General features: G+C 36.8%; 1 protein-coding gene across 1 annotated transcript; it reads right to left on the bottom strand.

Moving 5' to 3' along the window:
* Positions 1-11,501: 11,501 nt before the first annotated feature.
* LOC150042143 (vomeronasal type-2 receptor 116-like) lies at positions 11,502-23,122 on the bottom strand. Its single transcript, XM_090325221.1, has 6 exons — positions 23,007-23,122; positions 18,018-18,306; positions 16,114-16,920; positions 15,165-15,383; positions 13,562-13,685; positions 11,502-12,424 (listed from the first exon to the last, which is right to left on the bottom strand). The coding sequence occupies exons 1-6, from the start codon at positions 23,120-23,122 to the stop codon at positions 11,502-11,504; spliced, it is 2,478 nt and encodes an 825-aa protein (XP_090181347.1).
* Between the last annotated feature and the right edge of the window lie 544 nt (positions 23,123-23,666).

The following is a 23,666-nucleotide window of genomic DNA, read 5'->3' as shown; positions in this document are numbered from 1 at the left end:
TTTTCCAGTCAGGGAAGCCCTGGCAGTTTCTTCCTAGATGAGCAAAATCTGTCTTGGCTGTTTCTTTGATTATATGCTGACTTTATACATTCTCTTCTACCTAAATGAATCAACATCTGGTACTTGAAATATCTGAGGAAGAAAGCTGTCGATCACAGAATTTAGGTCAGGGATAATGGAAATGTGTTACATTTAAAGTGGAGTGTTGAGAATTATTTGGTTAGAAGACAATTGTCTTTCAGAAATATTCCAGATTTATATAGTAAATGCAACATAATATAAATGACATAGGTGCATTATGTGTGAATAAAAATTTCCAATGGGTTGCCAGTGGCTAATGGTCAAAATCCTTCTCAAGGGGCTAAGATTCAAGGATCATGATTGGAAGCCAGCATAGGCATGAAAGTACATGATACTCATATGTGCAAAGATCTACCAAAAATCCAGAATGGCTCAAATGTTAGAGTTCTAGCCTTGGGCAAAAAGAAGTATAAGGACAGTGCCCATGCTTGAGTTCAAGCAAAGACTGGCACAATAAATAAAAATAAAATAAAAATAAAGTTTCCAGCCCAAGTGAATTTTGTGAAGGGGCTGTAACAGCTTCCATAGGTGCATTGAGATAATAAGTTTCATTTATTAAAATGACAAACCCTTCAGACATCTATGAGTGGTTCAAATAAAATGCTTCCTTTTTTCCAGCAAGACATGTTTACTTTCTTGGATTTGTTTTCTTACCTTCTCATTCTAATCAGAGATTTATAAACTGATCTGTTTTGCACTTATAGAGGAGTCACATTCTCCTCAGGGGGTTAGAATCTAAAGTCAGCCATGAAATTATGAAGGATCTATAATCAAAGTTTCTCTGAAGAAGCTTCCTGACCGGAACAATCTACAAACTACAATATAAATAGTTTCATAACTATAATTTTCAATGGTATTTTTAAAATAGTTTTTGTGTCCTGTCATTACTGAGGACTGGGAAGTGTCCCTTAGCTATTTTGCTCAAGGATTGTACTCTACCACTTCAGTCATACCTTCACTCCCCGATTTTGGCTAGTTAATTGAAGGTAAGTCTTTTTTTCTAATTGTATTTTATTGTAGGGGTAATATATAGAGGGGTAACAGTTACATTTGTCATGTAGTAAAGTTAAGTATTAAGACTTTCCTGCCCTCGCTGGCTTTGAATAGAGATCCTCAGATCCTAGACACCTGAGTAGTTGAGTAGCAGTAATTTCTTAAGAATAGCAAGTTATGAGAATAAACTTAAAAAGAAACAAGTTAGACTCATTTAAAGAATGTTACTTTAATGAAAAGCATGAAATGACATTGATAATTGACAAAAATTCTCTTAAAATAAAATTACTCTATAAAATGTTGTCTCTGTGTTTAATATTCCTTTGAGGGAATATGGGGAAATTTATGTGAAATTAACTAGTACAGAGCTTTTTTTCATCCATATATATTTTATTGTAATTAATAGAGTGTTACATTGCTTCACAAACATTGATACCCTTTCTCATGTCTTGGTCCCCATTTCCCTCCCCCCATCCCTAGTACAGAGCTTTATATAAAGTGCTATATTAGCTTCACACTGCTACAATAAAATACCTGAAACTAACAATGTATGAAGTCATCCAAGGTTTATTTGAATCACAGTTCCAAGATTTGGGTCTATCATGAAGGTGTCATATAAGGATGGGAATATGTATTTGAGTATTTACATTTTGAGCCAGGAAGGAGAGAGGGAGGGAAGGATGGAAGGAGAGAGGAGAGAGGAGAGAGGAGAGAGGGAGAGGGAGAGGGAGAGGGAGAGAGAGAGAGAGAGAGAGAGAGAGAGAGAGAGAGAGAGAGAGAGAGAGAGAGAGAGAGAGAGAGAGAGAGGGGGAGGGAGGGAGAGAGAGGGAGAGAGAGAGAGGAAGAGGGAGAGAGAGAGAGAAATTTTATAATCGATCTTGAGGATATAATTTCAGTAACTTTCAAGTAACTTTCAACTAAGCAATACTCTAAGTTAAAATAGCATTTATCAATCTTAGGGCAAAAACCTTTAGAATAGAGCTTTGGGAAACACAATCGTATTTAGGTGGAAACCAGTTGGTCACACCTGCAATCTTAGCTACTCAGGAGGCTGAGATCTGAGGATTGGAAGAAAGCCTGTGAAAATCTTATCTCCAATGAACCATGAAAAATGTTAAAAATGGAGTGGTTGGCTTACATGATAAAGCACTAGCCTTGAGCACAAAAGCTCAAAGTGCATTTAGTTCAACCCCCAGAACCAACAGGTGCACTCGCACGCGCACACACACACACACACACACACACACACACACACACAGTTAAATCATAGAAAACACTGAATAAATATTTGCTGAATTTGTATCAAGTACAACTTGATCCTGTCCATGAGTTTGCTATGTTTGGATATAGCATACACAAAAGTTACACAAAAGTTATTTTGTTTGTTGATTCACTTCTGTCTTAGCTGTCCCATTGAACACATTATTCTCACACAATCTTCGTTTTCTTAGAGTTTATCATATGTTAATGGAGTCTATGACTATCAGAAAAAAAGTCTTAGTTTTTGTTTTCAATAACTCCTCTCTCTATTCTTGCAATATGAAACCTTGTTGCCAAGGAAACCGTTTCCTTTCTAGGGTCAAAGACCCTCAGGTTGTCTTTATGAATTCTTTTGAACTTGAAAGCTGCCTCTGATGTTGGCTACCTTGTCTGGAGAAAGCCAGCAGAGGGACATCTTTGCCCATTACTTATGTTTGGTTGACCTAGTTGTTCTGTGCTCTTGGGTATCACACGACACATAAAAGGCAATGGCTGTGGTTAGAATGAGCCTAATTCTCATCTCTCCCAGAATCCTCCTTCCTTGTTCATTTACATGATTGAGATCTCTGGGGCTATATGATATCCATAATATGAAATGCACAATTTATTTTTGAGGGTCATGCGACTTGAAACCCGGATCTGGGGCTGTATCTGAGCACTTCGGTTCAAGGCTACCACTCTAACCTTGATCCAAGCCCTACTTCCCTTTTTCTAGTGATTAATTAGGGGTAAAATCTCACGGTCTTTAGTGCCTAGGCTGGTTTTGAACATCGATCCTCAGATCTCAAACTCCTAAGCAGCTGGAATTGCAGGCGTTAGCCACCATGCCTGGTAAAAATGCACACTTTCTAAGCTGTTTTGTCCAAGATTCGTAGTGTATTTTCCAAACACCTCTATTTCTTCCCCAGTAAGAATAAATAGAACAAGTTGTTCTACTTAAAATGGGGAAGTCTGAGATCTGCTGGAACAAAATCAGAATGCTGGATGTTAAAATAGAATGTTGATGCTTTCCCTGGACATAAAAAGGCAGAAGTTACATTTGGTTGGTCCATTTCTCAGCTCCGCAACTTTGCGCACAGAGCTTCTCCATATTCCTAACTGGGTGCCAGTGGCTCATGATTGTAACCCTACCTACTCAGGAGACTGAGATCTGAGAATCAAGGTCAAAACCAGCCAAGCAGAAAAGACTGTCAGACTCTTTTTCTCCAATTAACCCACAAAAATTTGGAAGTGGACCTATGGCTCAAGTGTTAGAGCACTAGCCTTGAGCAAAAAGTTACAGGAACAGTTCCCAGGCCTTGAGTTCAAGCCTCAACACTGATACACATACTGACACATGTAACATACACACACACACACACACACACACACACACACACACACACACACACACACACACTTCTCCAAGCCTCACATTATTTTGCTGAACAAATGATGAGGATAACTCCATTTTCTACTACTATCTGCCATCAGGTCCTTAACTACTCCTAAATATAGATATACAGATATTTGCACATTTATGAATCCAGAGATTTGTAAAAAAGCACTACTGATAGATCTATTTATCTTTGAGAGGGGTGGCTTTTGGTAGGCCTTGGAATTATACTCTTCAAATGGGTACATCTGCACGCATGTCAATGACCTGGCCACATGGCTGAGAATTATATTTAGATTCTTCCAATGAAGAAAAAAAATTCTCATAAACCATATCTATACCTCAGGCCCCAGAGCTATGAAGATAAGGACAATGAGTTATTCTACATTTCTATAAATTAAGTCAAAATGATATCATTTGACTCAAATGTACATTTGAATGTAACTCTTTCTGATTTGAAGTGAACGCTGTCCTTTTCTTACTCTCTACTGACTTAAAGAAGAGAAGAGGAAACTGAATTATTGCAGTCTTTAATTTTAGGAGGGAGTTTATATTTTCATACAGTAATTACTTTGGGTTAGAAAATACATTATAGCCAAACACTTGTGGTTCATACTTATAATCCTAACTACTCAGGGGGCTAAGATCCAAGGATCAGAGTACAAACCTGCCTGGGTAGGAAAGGCCATGAGACTCTAATCTCCAATTACCTACGAAACACACACACACACACACACACACACACACACATCAAAATGAAACCAAATCAAACCCAACATCTCAGAAGTGGAGCTGTGGCTCAATTGGTTGAGAAATACCTTTGAGCAATAAAGCTCAGGCTTAGCACCCAGGCACTGAGTTCAAGGCCTGGGACCAGCACAAACAAGTATATATCTACACTTACATACATACATACATAAATTATATAAAATTCACAATATAGTATAGTGTATATGGTATGGTAATATTACAATACATATAATTAATATACTAATATTTTAATATATTATATAACACAATATGTAATAATATATAAATATGCATAATAGTTTTATATGTAAAATTATATGATACACATACATCATATAATATTCATATTCTGTTATGTAATTGTATATACTATACTATACACATTCTATAGTGTATATACAATTATATAGTATATATGACATACCATATAGTAATACGTATTATTCATTATGTAATAGACATTATATACTATATAATTGTATAGTGTCTACAAAGTATATTATATATATATACTACACAGTATGTATTTCAATATAAATCTGGCATAATTATTAATCCACACAATTAATAAAATGTTAATACAATATAATGTAATAATATAACTAAGATAATTAAGTTAATATAATTAACAGTAAAATTTATAATAAATGTAAACAAATTACACATTGTTTTATATTATTCTGGTTTTGTATGATATGATACTGATACAACCCATTAGTTCCAGGAATGTTTGCCCATGTTACTATATAGACATTAATCTATCTATACAAAGATGCTTTTCTTCTTAAAATATGTTACCATATACTTGGACACTTTTGTATGGTGTTCTAGGTTGATCATATGTCCTCAGGCATACTGGGTACTAAGTGAGTTCACTGCTAGTAACCTACATTCATGTCTCTGTATCCTGGGAAACCTTTAAGTTTCCTGAAGGCTTCCCTTTGTGTGTGCAGTTTAAAATTTGTGATTACTTTTTGCTTCTCCAGAGGATTTAAACCTGCTGCTTTCTAGTTTTATTTCAGTATAGCTTTATAGATACAGAGCATATAATACAATGTTTATGAAAGTTAAAATCTATAATGTATTTTTTAGAATACGGCATCATCTGGGTGGTGAATGCACTATGTTATTTGATAGATTGTGTACATTGCAGTTGTTGTCATGAAATGTTCTGTCATGTTAAATGAGTCCAATAGATGGAATATGCTATGAACTGCAGCAATGTCGTTTCTGACATTCTAGACTTTCTAATCTATTACTCATCTAGATGCCTCAAAATCAACACATAGAGTCATGGATCTTGATTTGGGTTTTCCCTTTCTCTTGTGATTTGATGCTCTCTTTAGCATACCTTTTAGCACAAAACCTATTAAAGATCAGTATACCTTTAGGAAAAAAACTATAATCTGAATTAGTCCCTTTATTCCTTTAGTCATACTTTTTCTGAGATATGATTTGAACAGTTTCACATAAATATATTTGTTATGCCTTTACGCTAATGTATCTTCATGTTTATTTTTAAGATACCCATATCTATTTACAAGTTAAAATGTAATATATTGGTCATGTCTACATTATAGAAGTATCCAGTTGAGGAAAATGATATAAATATTGATATAAATATGAGCTCCTACTTATCATTTTGTTGTGGTGAAGTTACTTAAAACTGAATTCCTTGGAGATTTTCCAGATATTCTTACATGTGATCATCATTTTTTACTATAGATCTGTCAGATTACTTTTTTTCTGTATAGCTGAAATTTTTATTCCACGAAAGTGTACTTCCAGCACCACTCCATAACATGTATCTTTATATTTAAAGATGTTTTGTCTTGTGTAGCAACAGGAATTAGTCCTTTTCTTCTAGTTTACTGTCTTTATATTGTGATTATTATATGTAGACAATTCAAATATAAAGTGATCATTGATCTACAGAGATAACTATTCATGTTTGTAAGTTTTCTATTTGTTCATTCCTTACAGATTATGTATAAACTTCTCATAATTTCTGCACACTCATCACAATTCAGCTGATATTTTGCTGCACATTCATGTAATTATATTTTATACTGAAATTCTTTTTGCTAGACCTGGGCTTGATCTCAGGGCCTGAGCACTATCCTTTCCCATGGTTAGGCTACATCTCTACCACTTAAGCCTCAGCACTACATCCAGCTTTTTTCTATGTATTTGGTACAGAGAAATCACACACATCATGCATACTAGGCAAGTACTCTACCACTAGGCCAAACTCCCGGCCCTGCATTTTTTTTGTACGCAGAGTTAACATACATTTTCCTTCTCTAGAAAATTCCTTTAAACAGTTCCTACAGTGCAGAAGCTGGTGATATAATCTCTTCATTTTACTTATTTTTTATCCTCTTGTCCTAGTGCCCCACTGAGCAAATGTAGTAATGGCTTCCTTAAAGTGACTTTATACATGCATAATTTCTTTGTAGTCTTTCTGACGATATCTAATTATTCCTTGATATTTCTTATACAAGCATAATTTTCCTTTGTTTCTGAGGCTTTTTTTCATTGTGGTGCCTGTGAACACTTTCATTACACTTCCCAATTTCTAGTGTGTTATCTTATAAGTTTTGTGTCTGAGATTTGTTGGAAATTGTTTTATTTCCATTGAGAAATTATTTCCTTGTTTCATTGTTCATGTTTATATTATTTACATTGATATTTTATTTTTCATTGTCATTGAAGAATGGATATGTGAAGAGTAGAATGGTATAAGTTCAGACATCAGATTTACTTTTTTTTCAGTGTAGGAATCTTTGGTTTTGTACAGTTCTGAAGTGGTCAGGAATTTGGGAAATATGTTTTATGGCAGAACATTGGCAAAGCCCAAATTTTTCAAGTCAGTACTGTGGCCTAGTGGTTGAGTGCTTGCTCTCTACCACTGGTTCAATTCTTGGTACCATATACATAGAAAACAAAAGCAGGAAGTGGTTCTGTGACTCCAGTAGTAGAGCACTAGCTTTAAGAAAACCCAAGGACAGTGCCCAGGCCCTGCGTTCATGCCCCAGGAATGGCAAAAACAAAACATACCAAAACAAAACAAAACAAAAACACTATTTCAATCTGGATTCTTTACCCTTTTCTCCCAATGTCAGAAGAAGTCAGAGTATTTCTTCTGTTTGTCATTGTGACGTGGAACAGGATTTTTGTTCATTGAACATGAACAGTATAACTCATTTTTCAAACCAGGTGCTAGTGGCTCATGTAATCCTAGCTACTCAGGAGGCTGAGATCTGAGGATTGTGGTTTAAAGCCAGCCCAGGTACAAAAGTCCATGAGACTCCTATCTCCAATTAGCTACCAGAAAACCAGAAGTGGTGCTGTGGCTCAGAGTGATAGAGCAATAGCCTTGGGCTGAAGACCAGGCCCAGAGTTCAAGCCCAACGACTAAAAGACAAAACAAAAACCCAAACAAAAGAAGGCTATTTTTCCTTTAACCAAAGGTCTGTTAAGGTATATATGTAGCAATCTTTAAGAAAACATAAGATTTTAAGTCCCTTTGTTTGAAATTCAATGTAAATTAAGTAATCATAGTCCATAAACACAGTATTTTTTTCTACTTGAAATGTGAAAATCTTTTTCATTCCAAGGAATCAGGAGCCTTGAATAAAATGTTCTTAGTAAAGTCATCAATGCAATTTTACCATAACTACAATGTGTGAGACTAGTGCAATATATTTGCATTACCCTGCTTACTACTGCATTATGACACATTTCCTACCAAAGTTGCTTGTATTTTAAAGAGCCTTCTCATGTCTCTCTTCTAGGAAATTAGTGTTTCAGCTCTGCCATCACATTGGAGTAAGAAGAGTAAATACAGGCCACATGTTCATTTCAAACTAAAGAAAGAAGAATTGAGACTAGATTTTGCAGCTCATGAAAGACCAAGAGTATGTGTTGTACGATTCAGATAAAAGTATGTTAGAATGTAGTATTTATTTCCAGATTATCAATGTGATTGCTAATTTCCTTTTACTTGGCTACTTAAATTTCCTATTTCAAAGAATTTTGTTTGATCGTTATCTGAAAAACATCCTTGCTTGTCATTTTTTTCTTTTAATCAAGAGAAGAACAGAGAATACCTTGCAATCATAGGTCTAGGAATGTGAAGGCCAATAGGATCCAAGGATTGTCACATGAACTCAAATGTGGAAGACTAAATGAAAGATTTTCCCCACCCCAGATGATGCCTGAAAGTCGGCTTTGCGTGTTTCTATCCGTGTGTGAGTGCGTGCGTGCGTGTGTGTGTGTGTGTATGTGTATGTGTGTGTATGTGTGTGTAGATGTGTGTAGAGGTCATGGGGCCTGGGTGCTGTCTCTGAGCATTTGTACTCAGAGGTTAGCATTCTGCCACTTGTGCCACAGCTCCACTTCCAGTTTGGGGAGTAGTGATGGTGAATTGTACATGAGGGTCTCATGCACTTTCCTGCCTAAACTGGCTCTATAATCTGCAGATCTCAGCCTCCTCAGTAGCTAGGATAATAGACGAGTCTTGTTTTATCACCAGTATATTTGCTATGAATTGCATTTGATCTAGGTTTTCTGCATCTAAAATAGTTGTTCCTTTTTTTCTTTACTTTTTCTTGTGTGCTTAAGAAGATATTTTTTATATCCTTTCAGCAGGAATTATAATATTAAAGTATGTGACATCATTCAACCATGATGGTAATGGAGTTTCACTCTGATTTTGTGAAAATAAGGTGATCAGAAGCCTGGGGACATCATCCTAATGAAAGGGGACTCAATCCAGTCATACATCTGCCCTTTTCAGCGAATATATAAATACATAAAATAATATGTGTATTTAAGATGTATTTCCCTGAAATACTTGCTACCATTTTGAGTGGTCTTCTTATCTCATGAACTATCATTCCAGGGAGTAGAAAGCCTTTACATATCCTCTTGATTTTTTTTGCCAGTCTTGAGGCCTGAACTCAGGTCCTGAGCACTGTCCTTGGGCTTTCTCAAGGCTACCACTCGACCACTTGTGCCACAGTATCATTTCTGGCATATTTTGTGTATGTGGTACTGAGGAATCACACCCAGGTCTTCGTGTATGCTAGGCAAGCATTTTAACACTAGGCCAAACTTCCGGCTTGTCTGCTTGATGTTAATGCTTATTAGCACTACTGTGAACACCAGAGCTTCCATCTATACTGAATATAACTTTTGCACAATAAGGATGGGATGTCTTAAGGACCATAACTTGTCTCTTTTTCCTTACTCAGACTTGATAACCTGCTCTCCTTCCTGATGGTCAACATACACTCTGACTTCTGCACAGTTGATACAGGGAAGTTTGTATATTGTGATAATTGTTAATTGGATTGCTACTGAATGTGTAAGCAGTGTTTAACTCAATAAAAACAAACCCACCCTATTGATAAAATTTAAGAAGAAATAAAAAATATGAGCTTCATTACAAACAGTTTCACCATCTCTTATAAAATATTAACAATTTAGAAATATTTGCTCATTACCATCCCTTTTAAAAGGAACATAAGCACAGTACTATTTTTAGCCAATACATGGTTATAGTTCCAATTTAAAACTAAAGTAATAGAAGTCCACTGTCAGTAAGTGATTGTCAGTATATAATCACTTCCTTATTAGAAACATAAATTTCAAAAGGTAAAATAAAGAAATGAACAGGAAGGATGGCCATTATGTGACACTATGTCTTATATAGTTGTGTTTCTTTAAACATGTATAGAGCCCAATAATTCAGTCTATTTAAAATAATGAATAATGCATTTCATAAAAAGAAGGTACTAGAAATGTAACATTTTTGTAATCATCAGATAACCGAGTACATATCTAATATATGTATGTTCAGCATTTTAAAAATAATTAAACAAGGATATATTGAAAAATATATCCAGTGATGTATAAGCAAACTTAGGAATCTACATTTTTCTTCAGCTATTGCTTCATAAATCTAATACATCATGATATACATTAGAAGTATATTTTTGTAGGATATATAAGCAATGCTGAAATTCTAAAACCATATAGAAAAAGCAAAGAAGTAGGAGGAGGAAAAAGAGGGAAAAAGAAAAGAGAGATGGAAGGAAACTAGAGAGGATGGGGCAAGGTAGATTGATTCAAACAAACAGATTTATAAATACTGCAAAAAGCAGATGTGGGAATAGAAACTATTAAATAAAATGCACTAATGAGTATATGAAATCATGGAACATGTTAATAGCAAAACATTAATGAAATGTATTTGAGGACTAAGCAGCATAGTGACGTGAATTCAGGAAGTTAATGTACTTTAAAATTTAATTCCTAGGTACACAAAGAGCTGGGATCTGATTAACACAGTTGGAAACCAACCTGGACAAGAAAGCTCATGAGAATGCTATCTTCAGTTAACCACCAAAGATCCAACAGTGAGGCTGTGTGGCTTAAGTGGTAAAGCACTTAGCCTTGAACAAAAATACTCAGGGACAGTACCCAAACTTTAAGTTGAAGCCCCAGAACTGACACAAAATAAGAAATTTTAGACAAGTTATTAATAAATCAATATAAGAAAACAAGTCAGAAGTGAAAATATAATAGTGAAGCTGGTTGTGGTGGCTCATGCCTATAATCCTAGCAACTCAGGAGGCTGAGATCTGAGGATCAAGCTTCAAAGCAGCCCGGGCACTAAAGGACCTGAGATTCTTATCTCCAATTAACCTCTAGAAAATGGGAAGTGGGACTTGACTCAAGGGTAAGGTAGTATCCTACAGTTGAAGAGCTCAAGGACAGTGGCCAGGCGCGTGCACACACACACACACACACACACACACACACACACACACACACACACAAAATATAATAGTGAAGATGAAAGTTTAAATAAAGAGCAAATAGAAAGAACCAAAAAATATAGAATAAAATTCAAATTTACCTGGCTCTGGCTACAACTTGTGACTGTACCATTAACTAGAGAGATGTCACTCATATGTTGAAGTGATTCCAAGAACACAAACGAGTATATTTGGTCAAATATTTAAATTTCAGCTTAAGAGGGCCTATTTGTTTGAAGATGTCTTCTGTCCCGGAAGCCATGCAGAGAATTTCTATCTGGCCTTAACAAAATGATGTAGCACTTGGGGGCAAAGATACAGCCCAGAAGCCCAGCACTGGAGGCCAAGATAGAGAAGACCTCTACAGCCACCATGACTTTCCCTTTGGCACTGTGGTATACGGGCAGGAAAGTGAGCCAGACACTGCAGAACACCAGCATGCTGAAGGTCAGGAACTTGGCTTCATTGAAGGTGTCAGGCAGGTTCCTGGCAAAGAAAGCCACAGTGAAGCTGGCCAAGGCCAGGGAGCCCAGGTATCCCAAGACACAGTAGAAAGCAGTGAGGGAGCCCTTGCTACATAAGATGATGAGGTGACCATGTTCAGAGTATGCATCTGTGTCAATGAAGGGAGGAGAGGTTCCCAGCCAAATTCCATAGAGAGTCACCTGGATCAGGGTGCAGATGGGAATGATGAAGTTAGGAGCCCCTGATACCAGTAGCCACCTCATCCTTCTTGCTGGAAGAGTGACTTTGAAAGCCAGAACTACAGTTACAGTTTTGGCCAAGACAGCAGAAACAGCTACAGTGAACACAATTCCAAATGTGGTTTGCTGTAGAATGCAGGTGACTGTGTTGGGCCGTCCAATAAAGAGCAAGGAACAGAGAAAGCAGAAGATGAGGGAGATGAGCAGGATGTAGCTGAGAGCTTGGTTATTAGCCTTGACAATGGCAGTGTTTTTATATTTCACAAACACCCCAAGAACAACTGCTGTGAGTGTAGATAAAGAAAGAGCCATGCAGGCCAAGGCCACCCCCAAGGGTTCTCCATAAGCCAGGAAACTTGCAGCTCTTAGGAAGCACTGGTTCCTGTCTGTGTTGGCATACTGATGATCTGGGCACTTCACACACTGCTCCAAATCTCATAAGAAAATCAAATTCTCATTAGTGCCTTTTCAGTACTTAAAAAGGAAATAAGGAAATCCCTAGATAGCGATCATTCAGCCATGTGAATACTTAGTAGCATAAAGTAAATATTACCAGATATGTTCAGTATTACTTTTATGCATTCTTCATGTTCTTACAGTAATTCTTACATTGTCATAATTTTATATAGTGTGGCCAGGAGTGTTGCCTAGTGGTAGAGAGCCTGCGAAATATGCATATTTCCTTAGTTCCACTTACATAGAAAGAGATGGAAGTGGTGCTATGAAAAAAGTGGTAAAGAGCTAGCCTTGAGAAACTCAAGGACAGTGCCAGGTCTGTGAGTTCAAGGGCCAGCACTGGCAAAAAAAAAATGTGGACGTAAACCTTGCATGTTCCTGTATGTTCCTGTATGTTTCAGTTGTTATGTTTGTCTCTTCTATTCATCTGTACAGGAACAGATAATCAAATCACTCTTTGAAGGTATAAAGCCATGCTATGCACAATACTTGTGCCTGATTCTGATTCTTTTTTATTTTTTCAGTCCGGGGGACTGAACTCAGGGCCTGAGCACTGTCCTTGGGCTTTCCTCAAGGCTGGAGCTCTACCACTTGAGCCACAGCACCAGTTCCGGCCTTTCTATGTATGTGGTACCAAGGAATTGAACCTGGGTCTTTGTGCATGCTAGGCAAGCACACTACCCCTAGGCCAAACTCCAGGCCCTGTGCCTGATTCTTAAATCAACCCAACCCAGAGCACTTGCTCTGCTGCCACAAGAGTTCTAAGTAATAGGAAGTAAAGATGTGCAAAATCTGTGTTTTCTTTGTAGTTCAAGTGTAATATTGAAGATAGAGATCTTGTTCTTAAAAATTCTTTGCATGTAATGGGATAGAAGTTAAAGTTACATTACTGAGTAGTTGAGTAAACATACGTACAACAGACCAGAAAAAAATCCTACATGTAAATCAGAGCCCATGTCTTTTTTTCCCTCCTAAGAGAAGAAGCAACCACTGTCACAATTAAACTATTAAGTGAAGGAGTAAGAATTTGAATCTGCAATTCTGCATTTGTATTGACTTGCATGGATGAGGATACTAGGAGACAGTATGCATTTCCCCCTAAGACATGAGCTTACCTGTTCCATTAGCAATCTCATTGTCTGGGCAAGGTGTGCAATCAAAGCAACAGGCAGCCTTTCCTTCCTGAGGAGATTTTCTGAATCCAGGACCACAACTCTCACTGCAGACAGATTGAGTAGGCTGAAGAAAATCAGATGTGTCAGTAACTGCTCAGATTTTTACATAATACTCCAAAAATCCATCGTTTTGAAATAATGTATCGTTAAGCATATTATTCCTTCTTTATTGCTAGTCATGGGGCTTGAATTCAGGGTCTGGGCACTATCCTTGAACTTTCTCTGTGCTAGTGTTCTAGCATGTGAGCTACAACACCACTTCTGGCTTTTTCTGTGTATGTCATAACTAAGGAATCAAACCCAGGGCTTCATGCATGCTAGGCAAGCACTGTACCACTAGGCCACGCTCCTGGCCCTAAGCATATTAATTTCTATACACATAAATCCTGTCTGTTCATTGAATGCTATTATAGATTGCCAGTCACATGATCACACATGCCTCATATGCTATAGCCTTGATCTCTAGCATATTGAACTATTACAATTAATGGTGAGAAAGTAAGTTCTGATAGCCAGTCCTGTGGAATATCCTTGAGTTTGTATCATTACTTGTTCTCTCTACTCATGTATACAATTGTGAAGAGAAAGGAGGAAGAACTGTATTTGAAGCTTAAAAGCAGGCTGCGACGTATTGCATAGACCTCCCTTTTGTACAATTATGTGAAACCCATACCTATCATATCGTCTTATTTTCTAGTGGCCATGAAGTGAGAATCTTCTCGCACAGGCTCATTCAAGGATTCCTTGAAGATGCTTAAAGTAGTAGAAAAACTAACCACTGAATGATGCCTCCACAGAAGGTAACATAGTAAATATTTCAACCACATAATGCGATTCCTGTGGTACTTTTAAAAAGTGTTTAAAACTTGCTAAGAAATATGGGACTTGCATTTTATGATGCTATTCTAAATCATTGCTATTCTAAATAATCAGTGTTAATTTCTACTTTTTGATACTGGTCCTGGGGTATGATCTTAGGATCTGTGCATTGTCCTTGGGCTTTTTTTTTCCAGTCCTGAGACATGAACTAAGGCCCTGGGCACTTTCCTTGGGCCAAAGCACCATTTCCAGCTTTTTCTGTGTATGTGGTACCGAGGAATTGAACCCAGGGGGTTCATGCATGCTAGGCAAGCAAATCTACCTCTAGGCCAAATTCCTGGTTCCGTGCTTTTTTTTCATCAAGGTTAGCACTCTACCACTTGACCCACAGTTCTACCTGAAGATTTTGGTGGCCAATTGAGAAAAGAATCTCAGAGACTTTTCTGACAGATTAAACTTCAAACAGAACCATAATCTTAGATGTGAGGATGTCTGCTTCCTCAGTAGATAGGCATGAGTCACTAGCCCCAGCCCTTCTTTGTTGGTTGTTAAATGGAGTTAAAAGGTCCTAGTTGGACTGCCTTCAAATTATATTTGTAGCTCACCTACCTAAGTGGAAGGTATTACAGGAGTACATTGCTTGTATCCAACCAGGTATAAATTTTAAGGGTGAATTTTGCTTACTTATATGTCCTTAAAATTATTACAATTAAGTCCAACAAACCTCTGTATTTCCTATGGCCCAGTGAACCATATCTTTAGATAAAGATAGTTGATGAGCATATGGAGAAAACTTTCCGACTTTCACCTCAAGTTCAAGACCTTCTGGGAAATTCCAGATGTTTACAATGTCATAATCTGCCTCCACTTTCCTTTTCTCATTCAAAATCACTTGATCTCCAGCGGGATTTTGAAATTGGATGTTCTTCAGAAAAGGGTGCAGCTAAAGGAGATACATAATCTTATGGTGAATTATATCCCAGGGTTGAGACAGAAAACCTGAAGAAAAGAAGTTCCTGATTGCTTGTAATTTCTGATTCAGAATGCAATAATAGCCAAGCCACCTAATGAAGTATCCAAGAAGAAAAATACATGGAGCAATAAAATTAATCTTGCTGAATCATGGTTACTCAGTAAAGGAGAAGATGGATCCTTTTCAAGAGAACCTGATTCCGTGTAGATAGTCATGAATGAGGTTATTCTCTGTTGCCTACCTACAGTTTGCCATGACCACTAAGTTTATGAATGTCAGTTTGAGCTTGATAAAACTTTAATACCTAAGTAGAATGAAACTAGGCCCCTTATGAAAAGTATGAATAATTCTGTTTATCAGGACATCTTTTGCAAATACATAAGAAACTCATAGGGAAAAGGTAAATTTACAGTTTTCAAAAGATCTGCTATGAATATTTGAGGCTATCTGTAACTAAAAGAATTCATAATATATCCATCAAAAAACAAGAATTCATAAAGTGGAACTGACTTGACCCATGTTATGGCCTACTTTTTCTTAAGAGTACAAAAATACGCATCACAAGTACCTCATAGATATTTAAACAGATATTATATCATGGGTTTTGGAAAAATACTTAAATAGTTAAATTTTATTCAATAAGAAAACTAGGAAGTAAAATTTCCTCATTGTGTGTACCTTCTAAAACAAAAAGTCTTACCTGTGCAGAGGAACGCAAAATCCCTTTCCAGTTTTCCATTGTTTGTATTTCCGTTTGTTGAAGAAGCATCTCATGCAGAGCCTGGGCTACAGCATACACAGCATTGTATATACTGTAAGTGTCTGCAGACATACTCATGTCATAATTGTGCCTCGGCAACCAATCCAAGGAGGCCTCATGAGGACAATTCTCCCATGTTACACAGTCAGACTCAGAATCTGAGCAATTAAAGGAGAGAAACCACAGCCTAGCAAGGAAAAAGTCTTCTGGGTATTTGGAAGGATTAACGGCCTTGACAAAATCTGTGAATCCAGACACATCTGGGTGATGGTGTGAAAAAATGAAAGGTACATGGATTGAACCTAGTATGAAATATTTCTTCCTCATGGTGAACTCCAATTGTGAGTTCATGATACAAACTTTGCTTTTTATTAAAAATTGTTCAATACACCTCATCATATCTAGTAAGGCTTCATTTTCACCATGTATGATGAGAACATTTGCTGATGATTTATTAATCTGTTTGTAAAATGCCATGAGCTGCAAAATATATGCCAGGCTTGAGGTAGGGAATGCTAACTCAAATTCCACACAAATTCTATTCTTGTCCATCTGTTCTTTCAATTCGGGAAGAATCCACAAAGTATTTTCATCTTGAAAGGTCAACAGTCCCACCCAGTTCCAGCTGAAATGAAGGAGTAAGGAGATCATAGCAGTGGCTATTGAAGTGTCTTTTGAGGCCATTTGATAGAGAGCGGGTAAGTGGTAATTGTCACTCAGCGTATGATCAAAGGGCCCAAAAGTAAACTGAAGGGAATGAAAATTAGAAGTTTCATGACTAAAATTTCTGTCCATCATAATCTTAGTCATAATGTATATTAAATAAACATTGAAGTAGGTGGAAGATACTTTTTTAGTTTAGAAAAATTTTCATTGTTTTTAATATTAGTACAACATTTCAATTTGTTCATATGATTCTCCTTGATCTCATCAGTATTTCTATCAATATTTTCCATCTATATCAACCCCACCTATTCCTCAAATTTCCTAGGTCCATTTTCATACACAGAAACACACAAACATATACACATATATTGATACATATATATCTACACATATATGTTGTATTTTCCCACCCATCTACTCCCCTTTTTTACCCCTTTCTATATCTCCTTAACATCTCCCTCTTCAGAAAAGTGATATTTCAATTTTCTGGTGCCCATTTTTTACACTGTTTGTTGATCAGAGAATCTGTACTATGGAATTCCATCTCTATATGCACCATACTTTACAGATTAATCAAGTATATATGTAAATGCTTATGTGATTTCTATGTTTATTTCATATTGCATGTTTATATTTTAGATGTAAATTCACATATGAGAGAATATATGCCCAGTTTCTCCTGGTGAGCCAGACTTATTTCACCCAACATAATATCTTGTGTGTGTGTGTGTGTGTGTGTGTGTGTGTGTGTGCGTGCGTGCTAGTGCAGCGTAATGAACTCAGGACTATACACACTTTCTCAACTTTCTTCTTCAAGACTAGTTCTCTACCACTTGAACCACACAGCATTTTCTGCTTTACTGGTTAGAGATAAGTCCATCAGCAACTAGCTCAACATACCTTTATGCTTTAAAGTCATTTTTTCCATTTCCTGATTTTAAAGAAATTTATTGATAAGGTTTAAAAATACAAATAATCCCTTTGTCTGCTCTAACTTTTCCTTCCACTTCCCAAACAATGGCAATGTAGATCCTCCATTACCTTGAAGTCTTACTCCTTGCTGTGGCAAAACTTGATTGGTTCCTATATTCATTCTCTTCATATCATTCCCTTCTAACACCTAAAATGGCACCAGGTTAGGCACTTTTTAAATATCCCTACACCCCTTCCACTCTCACCTGTGGAAACCTGTACAGGTCCAGCAATATACCAATCTGGGCCGATAATAATCCTGATGGTCCTGTAATTACTGCTATAGACTTGCTGTCTCTCATACAAGAGTAGTTTGGAATGTTGTACTTCCCAAAGAGGCTCGTGAAGGGATTTTTAAACACTTTCCAAATTTCCCTCTGAGCATTATAGATATTAAATCCCAGGGTCAAGTTATGTAAAAGACCAGGGTTTTCATTGATCTCTTCAATTGCAAAAGTCAAGGCCAATACATACTTGTAGTTGTTGAAGATATACCTGCATGATGAGCACAGGAAATTAAAACTTATGAATTTAATGGGATAAATGCTTGCTTCTGTGTCAATGAATATGTTAAAGGATTATTCCAAATTAGAATGTAGTGTCATATGCTTGTATACAGGGTTAGGTATGGACATAAAGGTAATTTGTCACCCACAGGTAGCATTATACTTAATGGTCAAAAACTAAAGCCATTTCTTCTTAAATCAGGAAGGAGACCAGCATGACCACACTTCCCACTCCTCTTAAACATAGTATTAGAATTCCTAGCCAGATTAATAAGGCAAGAAGCAAGCATAAAGGGGATCCAAACAGGAAAGAGGAAGTGAAACTTTCCCTCTTTGCAGAACCCTACAGACTCCACTCCAAAGTTGCTTGAGCTGATTCAAAACGTTGGCAAGGTAGCAGGGTATACAATTAACCTTTAAAAATCAATCGCCTGGGTATATTCCAAAAATGAAAAGCGCAAGTTGGCAATCAGGAAAGCAACACTTTTTTTCAATAGCCTCAAAGAAAATAAAGTACCTAGGAATTAACTAAGAATGTAAAGGACATTTACGACAAAAAATTTTAAATCTTGGAAAAGGAAAATAAGAATTGAGGAAATGGAAAAAAAATCTCCCATGCTCCTGGATTGGAAGAATTAACATCGTGAAAATGGCAATCTTGCCAAAGGCTATCTACAAATTTAACACAATACCCATCAATATCCCAATGTCATTCTTTAAGGAAATAGAAGAAGCAATCCCAAATTTCATATGGAATATGAAAAGACCTCGCATAACAAAAAGTTATTAGCAAAAAGAACAGCGCAGGAGGAATTTCCATACAAAACTTTAGACTCTATTACAGAACTATAGTAAACAAAACAGCTTGGTATTGGCACAAGAACAGGCCTGAGGACCAATGGAATAGAGCTGAAGACCCAGAAATCAACTCACAGACCTATGGCCACCTAATCTTTCATAAGGGAGCCAAAAATAGAATGGAAGAAAGACAGCTCTTAAACAAGTGGTGCTGGCAGAATTGGTTAAGCACCTGCAGAAATCTAAAGTTGGATCCTTCTGTATCACCCTGCACCAGGATTAACTCAAAAGGGATCAAAGACCGTGAGGTAAAAGCAGATACACTGAAAACTTTACAAGGAAGACTAGGAGATACACTAGGTCTCCTAGGAACAGGCTGGAAATTTCTTAATAAAGATCCAGAATCACAACAAATAAAAGAAATTTTGGACAAATGGGACTGCATTAAACTTCAGAACTTCTGGATGGCAAAGGATATAGCTAGCAAACTAACTAGGTAGCCTACAGAGTGGGAGAAGTTCTAAACTAACCATACAACAGACAAAGGTCTCATATCTAAAATATATCAACAGCTCAACAAATTGAATCACTCCAAAACTAATCTCCAAACAACCATCCTATTAAAAGATTGGCCAAAGCCTTAAAGAGAGTCTTCCCTGAATAAAAAATAAGAATGACCTAGAAACATATGAAGAAATGCTCAACATCTCTGGCCATGAAGAAATGAAAATCAAAACAACTCTAATATTCCACCTCACTCAAGTTAGAATGGCCAGGATCAAGAAATCTAATAACAGATGCTGGTGTGGCCAGGAGGGATCACTACTACACTGTTGTTGGGAGTGCAAATTCATTCAACCACTATGAAAGCAGTATTGTGGTTTCTAAAAAGGCTACACATATAGCTACCCTATGACCCAGCAATTCCACTACTTGGCATAAATTAACAAATGTCCAGAAACAAGGACATACTAAATGCACAATGATGGTCTTTGCAGCACTATTTACCACAGCAAAGATATGGAATCAACCTAAATGCCCCTCAGTAGATGAGTGAATCAACAAGATGTGGTATTTATTCACAAGGGAATTCTATGCTGCTATCAGAAAGAAGGACATTGCTCCATTTGTAAGGAAATGGAAAGACTTAAGAAAAGTCATATTAAGTGAAGTAATTCAGACTGAGAAGAACATAGGATCAACGGTTTCCCTCATTTTTTATAATTAGTATAAACCTTGAACTCTCCTAGCAGAGGTTTATAATATGGCAAAACCTAGATACTTAAGGCCACATAGGATGAGGCTAAATGAAAGAACATTCAGGATATAGAAACAAGAGCCATCTGAGGTGTGACTGTTGTTCTTAATGTACTATATTATTTTTCATCTCTTTTGTTGTCCTGTGGTTATCTCATATTGTTACAGTATCTTACTTGTTATCTGGTATATTATATGTATGTTTATTTGTTTATTTGAAATAGGATAGGGAAGGGAGGAAAAAGTTGAGGGGAGAGTGAGGCGGGAGGGAAAGGGGGACAAAAACATGAGAAGGGATATCAATGTTTGTGAAGTAATGCACCTTCTATCTGGCAAATGTAATGTAACCCTTCTATTAATTACAATTTTTAAAATAATGTGGAAGAAGATTCAGTTAACCCAAAGAACAAGTTAGAATTAGTTACATATTGGCTATATTGAGATGTGATCTGTCAACCATGACTGTGTATGGAAATGCCAGAAATTCTACCAATAAAAATTGGAATGGCCAGATGCAGTGGCTCACACCTGTCATCCTAATTACTCAGGAGGCTGAGATCTAAGGATCAAAGTTCAAAGCCAGCCAGCCCAGAAACTAAAGTCTGTGAGACTCTCATCTCTAGTTAACTACTAGAAAACTGGAAGTGGCGCTGTGGCTCAAGGGGTAGGGTGGTATCCTTGAGCTGAAAAACTCAGCGTCAATGCCCAGACCCAGAATTCAAGCCTCATGATGGCCAAAAAAGAGTTAGAATGGCCAAATGCATCAAACTCAAGGTCAAAGGATACCTTGATGTCAAGAAACACACTTCACCATCAATGCCCCTTAGTGAGTATAAGAAAGGGTAGTCCATGCAAATGAAATCTAAAAGAAAGCTGTCATATCTTAACATATCACATCCAATAGACTTTAATCAAAGTGACAAAAAGAGACACAATTGTAATGTAATAAAAGGATGAAATTTACAAGATGAAATTGCACTTTGAAATGTGTATTTACTTACACACTGTCCAACCACTGAACTATGTTAAGCAGACTTTGAAACAGTCCTCAATACAATACTAACCGAAAATTTTATGGAGGGATCATCCAGACAAAATTAACAGGGAAGAATCAGAGTTCAATTTCACACTTGATCAGAATAGCTTCATAATTACTCACAGAATATTTTGTTCAACATCTGAATAAAACTTTGCTCATCAATATACTGAACATTCTCCAGGAGAAATTATGGTGTAAGATACAAAGCCAGCTAGATTTAAAAAACATTGAAAGTGGATTGAGCACACGCAGAAGGCCAGAAGGCATTAAGAAGGCCAGAAATTAATAAGGAAAATAATTGCATAGCATGAAAGTTAAATGAATCATTTGCCAACCATAATCACATAGTAAAATAATAATGAAAAGTATTCAACTTAATTAAATAATTTATGTAGTGGATTGTTTTTCAAAGAAATTTCAACAAATAGACTGATCCTTGGAACAAATGAAAATGAAAACCATATGTCTAAAAAGGGGGTTGGCAGGAATAACAGGAAACTGTAACCTTTCATTAAATCAAGCAGACAGATACTGAGCTAAAGAATCTTCACTGCATCTCAAGGAACTAGGAACACGAGATTTTTTTATAGTACTATTTGCTGTTCTTTTTTCCTTTTTCTGTTTTTTCCTATCTTTTTTCCTTTGGTTTATTCCCTTTCATCATTGTTTATTTCTCTACTTTATCTTGCATATAAGATAGTCTGATTTGGGGAAGAGAATGTGAAACACAGAAAGGGCAGGACAAAGGCTGAACCAATTCAGCAGACATTAGATGGTATAGTGGAAACATACTGTACATAGTGGAGACAAGTCTGAATGGTAAAAACAGAGAATAAAGGAGGGATTTACACTGCTCAACAAGAAATAAATTCATTAGCGGAATTATGTAACTACTCTGTTCATCATGTACAATAAAAATTTAAGAGCAAAATAAAATAAAAGTAAAGGAAAATAAGAGAACAGACACTGAACTGAAGAATCTTAAAGAACTAGAAATAACAATCCTTGAGTTAGTAAAAGGAATGAAATAATCAAGTAGAAACAGTAGGTCAAAGGGTGAGTCAACTCAAGGGTATGAGACACTGTATTTGAAATGAACTTTACAGTTTGAGGTGGGAGTGGAGTGGAATTTGAGGGCCAAAGAGTGGGAGGGAAGAGTGACACTGTTCAAAGAAAAGGCACTCATTACCTGACTTACATAAATTTAACCTCTCTATATCTCACCTTTATAATAAAATCTAAATTAAAACAGTAAAGGAAATGGTTTGAAAACACAGTATCAATAAAAAAGAAAGCAAAGAGGAGTTTCTACAAAAACAAAAAGGAGATAAAACAAGTAAAAATCATGAAGAGCTTACTGTCCTGGAAAGATGATACACAAAAGAAAACTGAGAGTCCTCTTCTACAAACAGGCAGAAAATCACTTAAAGGTAGATTCAGGACAAAATAAAGAAACTAAGGTGTTTCTCTTGCATAGGGATAGAAGGGGATGGTAGAGGATACAGAGAGCATTCATGTGTGAACGTGGAATTCCATCAGCCATGCCCATCCCCAAAACAAATCTGTAAATGGAAATGAAATGTTGAGTTACTTACGGATTGTACTGTTCATCTCCAGAATCATCACTGTTTCTGCGATCTGTTCCCAAAGTGTAGAGAGGAAAAAAACCATCAATCATCACATCTCCCTCCATGTGAGCTTGCTGCTTCATTGTAGAAAAGCAGCTAGTGCCAGCCAAGGACCTGACAGAGAGAGGAAGCTGGAGAAGAATGAGTATGGAAATCAAATGGTACATCTCTGAAGCATCTGCCCTCCTGAAATTCTGGCTGGAAGTGGGGTCCACTGGGTCAGGTATGTGTATTCATAAATCTCTGTATATGTACATATGTGTCTTTTTATTGACAGAGATGTAAGCTGTAGATGTAGATGTGTAAGCCTATGGTGAATTCCCAGGAAGAATGAGTAATAAACTTCCCTAAGGCTTTGCATCTGTGGCCTTGCATGCAGGAGAAAAACACGAGTTAGAAAACATGTTTGCATTCTCCTTCACTATTCCCGGTGCTATGATTTCCTCCAAGAGACCAGAGTGTGACTCCCCTTGGATTAGGTTATCTTTGATGTATTTGGTTAATGTCTGTGTCAAGAAACTATTTGCATGAAAGCCATTTTGGATGATTCAGCTGGATTGCATCAGAGTATGCCATTTCAGGTGTATAGTGAAATGGGTAGAAAAAATTGTATGCTAGTGAGATGTC

This window comes from Megascapheus bottae, chromosome 37 (assembly GCF_031878675.1).
Source record: "Megascapheus bottae isolate mThoBot1 chromosome 37, mThoBot2.hap1, whole genome shotgun sequence".
Taxonomy (NCBI): Eukaryota; Metazoa; Chordata; class Mammalia; order Rodentia; family Geomyidae; genus Megascapheus; species Megascapheus bottae.
This window is presented reverse-complemented; position numbering and strand designations above follow the sequence as displayed.